General features: G+C 45.3%; 1 protein-coding gene across 2 annotated transcripts in view; it reads right to left on the reverse strand.

The window, feature by feature from the left end:
- The window catches only part of LOC119267102 (probable leucine-rich repeat receptor-like protein kinase At5g49770), a 13,092-nt gene extending 8,165 nt beyond the window's left edge, over window positions 1–4,927 (reverse strand). Inside the window, exons 1-3 of one of the 2 annotated variants that reach the window (XR_005132278.1) lie at window positions 3,989–4,927; window positions 1,350–3,404; window positions 833–1,184 (exon numbers count right to left, since the gene is read on the reverse strand). Coding sequence is in view for 1 of the 2 variants with exons in the window: in XM_037548415.1 (XP_037404312.1) it covers window positions 1,350–1,375 (26 nt within the window). In the remaining variant the exon portion in view is untranslated. Of the gene's footprint in view, window positions 1–832; window positions 1,185–1,349; window positions 3,405–3,988 lie in introns of those variants that run through there. The other variant, XM_037548415.1, reaches the window with a different exon arrangement.
- Window positions 4,928–9,283: the final 4,356 nt, after the last annotated feature.

Below are 9,283 nucleotides of genomic sequence, written 5' to 3' on the forward strand. Positions count from 1 at the left end.
GAGGAACCCTAGCTCGGGGTCGCTCGGGAACTGCGGTGGGTCGCTTGTAGGGGTCTGCCGCACACAAGTGATTCAAGTTCTGCCCATATGCAACAAACCATCGCAACAGAAAAACATGCCATGGACGCTGGAAGAATAGCTTCTGCTAGTGGGTGGTTGCAAACCACTGCAGCACCCCTCTCCGCCTGTCGCCTGAGCTTTGTCGGCTCACCGCAACGCTCCCTACCGTCGTTGCACAGTTGAAGCTTTCCCAGATATGGTTGAAGCGTTTGCTTTCAATGGTTACAACTTTTTCCGTTTGGGCGGTGACCGGTGGAAGCTTTCTCTATCGCCGATTAAATATTTTTTCATCTAGGGTTAAAACTATTTTGTTAATGGTTGCAACTTTTTTTGTTGCGCATTGGCCGACTGTAGCTTTTTTCATCAACGGTTGAAGCTTTATAATCTAGGATTAAAGCTTTTCCAGTCAGCCGTTGGGGCCCTAGTTTGCGCTGGTTTCAGCACACGACAGCCATGGATTGCAGCATCGTCGCGGCTGTTGTTGTGCTTCCTAAAAACAGGAGCTAAAAAGGAGGTGGCGGCAGCACGCAGTGGTGTTGGTCGAGGATGCGAGAATGGAGGTGGATTGTGCCAAGGGGATGCAAGAAAGACAAAGTGGTCGGGAGGGAAGGGATAAGGTGGGGGAGCGACGTGTCATGCGCGACCGGTGTAAGATTGGGCCGGTAGGCCGTTGTGAATCGTTTGCCTAACCAATAATATTACTCCCTCCGTAAAAATTTTCAGAACGGTATTATAATATATATGTAATTTATTTAAGTTGAGCGTGCTGAAACCTGAATTACACAAGAACAAAACTCCACCCAGAGGCGAGCTTAATAATACTTAGCCAAGCCGAATAACGGATTACACTAATTTAACACAAAGCTCACAAGGATGCGAATACCATGTACTCCCTCCGCAAAACAGCAACACTTATTTTAGGATCAAAGGTAAAGGTAATAATCCGTCTCCATCACAACATTCGGATCAACCTCAGGGAGCAGCAAATAGCACCGCGCCACTACTAAGAACCAGCAGTCCTTTTTCTTTTTCGAGAAGATCACCAGTACTTTACTACGGAGTACATATCTTCCGTCTCCAACACAACATTCCGACTTGTACGTACTTCTAAAAGAAAGCGTCCCCTATACAAAAACAGATATAGAACACGACCGTGAGCGAGCAAACTTGCTGCTGCTGGCATGGAGACCAAATAAATACGTACGTATTTCATACTGAAATCAGCAGCGTGATTACTAAAACTGAAAGCATGAACAGAACAGCTAAAAAGTGGTAATAGTGGACCATACCTCCCGCATTGTTGATGAAATGTCATGATAAGAGAGGACCACTTTCAAGTTTATTCATCGTCATGCTCTTCATCGCTGCTGTCGTCTGCTCCCACGATAGTTACTGTGAGGCGGTTGCGATGGGCATTTGTTTCATTCCTTATGGCAGCTGATGCAGCCTTTAACTCAGAATATGTGGCTCCCCACTTGTCAAGACGGAATTTTGCATCTTTCAGACTTGCGAGGTGCACGATACCGAAATAATACGCATCCTCTGTTGCCACTGAAACCGGGACATCGAGCTTCTCAAGATTTGGCAATGCCCCTTCCGTAAATACAAAGTTGACAGTACCAGCAGTGCTATACGAAAGACGAAAGTGCAGCTCCTTCAAACATTGGAACCCTCTGCCTTGCACAGCAAGCGTTCTCCTTTGCCCTCGCTCCAACCAAAGTTCCAGATAAAGTAAACAAGGAAGCTCGCCAAGCATGTGAAGTTCCTCCTGTGTTACGTCACTGACAATAAGTAGTAGGTATGTAAGACTGGTGAGTTCTGGTGTGATCCACTTTGGAATTTTTGGAAAATAGTAGTTTGTGGTCATCCCAAATATTAGGAGTTTAGATGGCACAGGAGACCAAGAATCTAAGAACTCGAGGGGAGTTGAAAAATCAGTGGATATCCAGAAACATTGGAGTTTGTGTCTTCCAAGCCTACATACAGAGGAGAGCAACATATCTGCACGCCTATTGTTTGCATCACCCAAATGCACGTGGAGTTCATTCAAAGTATCCAGATTCCCGAGCTCCTCCACTGCTCCAACTGAACTGAGGGAAATATTAAAGCCTGAGACCACTTGTAGGCTCCTCATATTCCCAATCCCGTTTGGTACCTTGGTTCTCCCAGATCTGTATCTGTATCTATATGGGCCACTTTCAGTGAGCAGATGTTGTAGCTTGATGAGCTGATCAATTCCAGCAGGCAATTCATCAATGCATGTATTCCTAAGGTCTAGCGTCTCGAGACCATGTAGCGTCACAATTCTTGATGGTAGCTCTGATATGTATGTGTTCTTAAAGCTGACAAACTTTAGCTGGAATAGCTTGTCCATAGGGCTCATGTCATACTCCTTTACATCCTCACAATCTTCAAAATCTAATACACGTAAAGCGTCAAATTTACCGAGACTGGGCAAGTGTTTGATGCAACCTGATCTTGTCACTGTCAGAGATCGAACATGGCTCAGATCTTCATTTTCCAATAAAGATGCAACCTCCTGGTCAATGCCCTGGATTGATAGTCGTCGAATAAAACCTTGTCGATTTGCCAGAACTGTTTGCCCGCTGTCTACCACAGTGATGAAGTTCTCTTCGGCTGATTTGGAAATAAGAAGTTCAAGCATCATGTCGTGCACTCTACAGGCACGAGCCTTACCATCATGGCCAATGTCCACTGGTTGGACCATGTTTTTATTGATAAGCTCGTAGAAGTACTTCTCAGCAACATCCTGTTTGCTCTGTCCACGCTCTTCAGAGATGAAGCCCTCTGCTATCCATTGCCTGACTAACCTCTCTTTGTCAATGACATAATCCTCAGGAAAAATACTTAAATACAACAAACAAGTCTTGAGGTGACCAGGAAGAACATTGTAGCTCAAGGATAATATATTTTTCATTCCCTCTAGACTCTGGCTTTTGCTCAGGTCAGAACCAATTGACCTTTTCACCTTCTCCCACTCTTGTTTGTTAATTGGTCCTCTTGCCAATAAATGAGATATACTGTTAATTGCCAATGGTAGGCCTCCACATTTTTTCAAGATCTCATACGAGACATCTCTCAGCATATCAGGGCAACAATCCTCAGAGCCAAATATTGTTTTGAGAAACAATCTTTTAGAATGAGAACCATTTAAGGGCTTCATTTCATAGATGCGGTCATCAGTACTCAGGGAACATGACCTTGCTACATCAAAAATGTGTGTAGTAGCTATAATCCGGCTAGAGCGGTTATTCTCTGGAAAAGCACCCTTGATATCATTCCATGCTGATACAGACCATACATCATCAACGATGATGAGATACCTAATAGATAGAATGGAGAAGGAATTTGATTAGAAAAAGTAAACAACAATGGAACTCCAAAATTGTGCAACTCTTGATTCAGGTGCTCAAATACTTAATCATGCTTACCACTTATGCTTCCATATGAATCTTACAGTAACTTGGTATGAAGCCCATTTTTGTTGCATTTTGCAATTAATATGAAAACCTATCGGAAGTCTCCAACTATTTTCTATCACTGCTAATTCTCTCTATCTATATTCTATAGTACTCCATGCTTACAAAACTGATGTTACGACATGTTGTTCGTGATTATGGTAGGCCCTCACCTTTCCCAGAATTGCTTTGCAGAGCACATCAGCAACAACTCCCGATATTTTGAGTGGTTTGAGTACTTAATAATATTAACTTTTGTGCAGTATTGTTCAATATATGAAAAGATAATACTCCCTCTGATCAGTACAACTTTAGTACAAAGTTGTACTAGATTGGCGACAAGTAATATGGATCGGAGGGAGTACTACAGTCAGTAACTAAAATCAGGAAAAACGAGAAGGTACGCTTGTAAATGTTTTGCAGAAAAGTAGAAATAAATCTGAAGTTACCTCTTATCTTCCAGTAGGTTCCTCAGCTTTTCAATAGATGTCATTTCATCCCAGTTTTCGATGTCTTTTGTATAATCCTTCGGATAAGGCACTTTATGGATCAGACCCTTGACTATTTTCTTTATATCTGGCTTTTGTGAGATGGATACAAAAGCCTTGCAATCAAACTGCCGTTCAATTTTGCCATATACCTCGTTCGCTAATGTTGTCTTTCCCAGTCCACCAAACCCAACAATTGACAACACCTTGCGATGATGCTTGGTTGAGCTATTTTCTTCTTCCATCATCCACTTGGCAAGATCACTTGTTGGACCGTCGATGCCAATAATGTTTTCACTGAAACGAGCATCAAGTCGAAGACCTCCAGCACCATGGCTGGGGTTGGCGTTGCTGCACGCAATATCATCAAGCTTGTAACTAGTCTTGAGATCTTTCACTTGATTGATACGAGCCTTGAGGTCATCGATTTGGTTTGCAAATCCATGCCGATGCCCAAGTGTCCTGAGGCAGCTAACAATCTTGCGGAAGAACTCCTTGAAGCCGCCACGGTGGTTGCTGCCGCCACTGCCAAGCTGGTGAATGAACTTGTCGAAGCAGTCTTCAGTATCGTATGCCAGCTCCCTTAAGAGCGATATCCATGTCTTCACTTGCTCATCCGGATCTTCTATCGTCGTGTACTTCTTGAGCGCACCATGCATGCTGGTGAGCTCCGCTTTGAGAGAGTGGATCTCACTCCGCACCCCTTTCAGGCGCTTAAACTCGTTGGCGAGCAGATCGGTGAGCTTCCCCAACAGAGGGCCCAATGCGCCCTCCGAAGCGCTCACCGCATCCATCTCTCCCTCTACTACTCCTTGCCTCTGGACGCAACGCTCGTGTTTGTGTTTGTGTTTGTGCGCTAGATTGATGGTGTTACAAGAGCAGGACGAGCAACCAGTTGGGTTACAAGAGCAGGAAGAGCGGCCAGTTGGCTTATTACCCGCATATATAAATACTACTCATCTGCTGCTGTCCTTCTCACTTCGCAGGAGGACGATCGTAGACAGGCAACGTGGGTATCATTAAGTCAGGTTCAGAGCTGGGGCCAGACAGCTCGCATCAAGTTACAGTAAGATTCTCGGTGTACTCAGTGTCACTTGCTGTCAAGGTGTGAACATATAAAGACTCGCGGTGTACTAGTGTTATGATGGAGGGAGCAGTTTACGGCCATGATTGTAGGGAACTGCTCTGTGGCTGGACTGCATTGCCATTAATCCGATGGACACAGTTAGGTGAAGTAGGTACTCCCTCTGTCCAGGTGCATAAGGCTCGTATGCCTACCCCAGTGCATTTAGGATTTTCAAGTATATTAGTCGTCCTTTCATTAGTTAGCACTAATGACTTGTATGCCTACCCCAATGCACTTAGGCTGGTCATAGTGGGGAGTAACTTAGACTAGTGTTATGTGTCATGTATATGACACTAGTCTAAATTACTACCTTCATAGTGCAAAGTATCTTAATAGTAGTGTCATAGATTGTTTCATTTATTGCCTTATAGACTCATTTTACCTCGAAAAGCGCTATGTTACAGTAACATATTATGTTACTCCAAACACCTCTCTCCTTATTAAATACTTGCCACATAAGCAAAATTGTCTTGGGGTGTGTTAAGTTACTACCTAAGTTACCCCCACTATGGCTAGCCTTAGGCTGGTTGTAATGGTAGTATCATAGCTAGTATCATGCATGCCAACTAGGCAATTTTGATGAAAAAAAAGGTGAAGTATCATATCATGATACCGTATCATAATAAATGTTATGCTATTTTGTGTCACGCATGGCAATAAATAGAGTAGTACGTGATACTAATATATGATATTATGCATTAGGGAGGTAGTATCATGCACTAGTATCATATGCATGATACTAATATATGATACTCCCCATTACAATCAGCCTTAGTGTTTTTAGCTTCACATTTATCTTCCTTCCATATGCAAACCAATCAGCCGCCTCTATCATTTACTTTTTCTTTGCATGCATGCAAGCTGGACCTAAAGAATTGTGTGAAACAATCTGTTAGCCTATACATGGTTAGTCCTACCATCATTACACTTAATGCGGGATTAACTAGAGGGAGAGAAAAAACATGATGAGCGTCCAATCAACATATGCCTAGTTCACGGTGCCATTTCTTAGGTGCCCTATGCACCTGGACGGTGGGAGTAACAATTGTCCTACGAAACCACCGAAAATAGACATGTGTAACAACTGCAATCATACAAGAGGACAAGTTATAATGATGCCTTTTGGAAATAGGCATGCCACGACCGCCCCGGCGCACCAAAAACAGTGTTTGAATAGCCCAACCAATAACACACCGGTCCCCAAACATGGCAATAAAGGCATCTCCAGCGATAACCTGTAAAAATCATCCTGCATCCGTCCGTAGACAGGGGGACCAATCCGCGGACACAGATACGGAAGGTCGACGTCTAACACTAACCACATACATTTCAAACTCTTTTTCAACAAATTGGATGAAATTCATGTAAACATGACCGGATTTCGTACAAACATGACGGATTTCATACAAACCGGACGAGAACGGTTAGAGTTTGAACATATTTTCAACTAAAAGGCTAAAATTATGTGCACGTACGTTCGCGTGGAGCTCCACTCCCACGACACGAATACATTACACTAGTCTATGGCCGACCACGGCTTGTCTTCCCCATGTTCGGCAGCCCGGAAAAATCGGACTAGCGGGAGCCCCGGAGGCATGTTCTTTCCTCGTATCTTCCCTATGTCTGGCTGGACCGCTCATCGGAGCGACAAAGAGGGTGCTTCAGCCGGAGGGAAAGGGTGCTTCCGTGGAGCTCAGGCAGGTGCCCAGGATGGTCTGAGGTAAAGAAGAACCGGCTGGGTAACCGGCGGTGCCCTTCCTGGGACCCAAGCGGTGGGGGCCTCCTATGTTCTACTTCTAGATGATGGCAGCGGGGCGCGGATGTGCTGGCCGCCACCTCGTCCACATCCGCACAGCCTGGTTCTTTCTCTGCGTGCATGGCGCGGTACGCGTCGACGACGGATGGCGCGGTCGCAGGCACTAGATGCGATGATGCCCGTGCCGTCGTACTCCCCACCGTGCCGGTGTGGAGCAACTCACCACTCCTCATCAAGTTGGCCTGGAGCGGCGACTTGTTGAACTGGGGCAGCAACTTGCTCCGTCGGGTCAAGCGCGGGAGCCGGAGCAGCGAGCTGCCTCGCTCGTATCCGGCGGGCTCGGCGGGCCACCCAACCAGCTTGTATGCCGGAGAACTGCCCTTCGAAAGCCATCGAAAGAGTGGAGAAAATGATGAAGGAAGAGACAGGGGAGCGGCGGAGGGGTGCGATTTTTGCCTAGCATTCGGCCTTGTTCAAATAGAGGGTGGACGGGAGGAGCTTGGCCGGCGTTGCGTTTAATGCCAGCCCGCTCATGAGCGGACGTGTGACTGGAGTAGGTTTCTCGACTTCCATGCTGGTTTAATGGAGGCGTATGAATGCGGTGAGGAGGCGTGTTCAGCTGGGCATGCAGCGTCCTTGGCCGGTGAGCTGCTTCGATGGCGGAGGCAGTGAGAGGTCGCTTTCGCCCTGAGTCGCTTTCAATGCAGAGCGGCGCGCTCTATAACGGCATGAATGCGAGCAGCTGACGCCGGGCGGGATGCGAGTGGGAGAAGGGGGAGGGATTTTTGGTAGGCTAGGGCGGTCAGAAGTAGGTTGGGGATCGGTCCGGACTCCTGCAAACCTCCTCCACTTTTGTCTCCGCTTTGCAGGAGAAATCGCGTTCGGATCACACCGCAGACCGATACAGACCCAAATTAAATGGCTTCCGCAGTCTGGACAGCGCGATCCGAACGGATGCGGGCGGTTTGCGAGTCCGCCATGGAGATGCCCCAAGCAGACCACCCCCACATTCCAACAATTCAAACACACAGCAGTGAAATGTGTGTGCGTGTGCATGTAAATATACTGTGATTTTGCAAAGTGATAAATAGAGTCTGACCTTTGTTTCTTTTGTTCATGTACAATATCTTCCATCATAGACCAAAGTGCATGTGAGAAAACAACATAGAGCATGTTATTTAATATGCAAACAACTGCACACAATACTCTTAGTTGTGCTCAACCAGTTGACATCACAAATCTTAAAATCGCTCTGAAGAACACACATAGTACATTGAGTGCTGATGCCATACATGATTCACAGATTGTATAACAAAAAATGATAATGGCTGCCTCATGGTCTAGGGACATACTGAATGTAAGGTGGACATGTACCTAGGAGCAAAATAAGAGGAATCATCCGCCACACTTTATGCCGCCACGCAAATTCAAAAAGGTCTTCCAAAATAAGCTTGTTCTACATAGGCTTGTGTTGTTCTACCTGGAATCAGTCAGTGGCTGAAGCAGTAGGATGCAATGTTTGATACATCGAGAGCTATTGGTCGCGCGGCCATTCACAACCACTAGTAGAAAAGGGGGCTTTGGTCCAGGTCGGGTAAGCCCAATAGTTCCGGTTCAGTCCAGAACCGGGACCAATGGGTGCATTTATCCCGGTTCGTGCTGCTAAGGCATTAGTCTCGGTTCACCTGGGCCCTTTAGTCCCGGTTCGTGCCACGAACCGGGACTAAAGGGTGCGATGCCCATTGGTCCCGGTTGGTGGCACCAACCGGTACTAAAGGTTAGACCTAACCTTTGGTACCGGTTGGTGCCACCAACCGGGACTAATGGGCTTTGAGGCATTAGTACCGGTTCATGGCACGAACCGGTACTAAAGGTCCCATTTTCAAACTCCCCCCCGACCGCCTTTTCAGTTTTAGAAAAAACCAAAGAAAATGATGGAAATGTCAATAAAAATAAAATAAAATAAGTTTTCCATGTGATATGTGGTCTAGTTGTTGGGAAAATTTACAAATATGAATTTCGAATTTATTTACAAAATCTCTCTGGAATTTGTAAAATGGGCATAACTTTTGCATACGAACTCGGATTAAAAAGTTTTTTATATGAAAAATCATCCACTCGAAAAGTTACATCCGATGGGGACCGCCTATGGCCTGTTTGCAAATTTGTAGAATCCTCAAATTCCAAAAGGAAAAAAAGTTATGCTCAAATTTCAGTTTTTTTAAATTTTCAGTAAATCTGGTCAAACTATGGTCAAACTACTTATTCAAGAAGTATTAGTGTTACTAAATAATTATTCAAGAATATTAGTGTTATTAAATAATTATTTCACCTTTTTTGAATTTTGGTCAAATCTGGTCAAACTATGGTCAAA

This window comes from Triticum dicoccoides, chromosome 3A (genome assembly GCF_002162155.2).
Source record: "Triticum dicoccoides isolate Atlit2015 ecotype Zavitan chromosome 3A, WEW_v2.0, whole genome shotgun sequence".
In the NCBI taxonomy this organism is placed as follows: Eukaryota; Viridiplantae; Streptophyta; class Magnoliopsida; order Poales; family Poaceae; genus Triticum; species Triticum dicoccoides.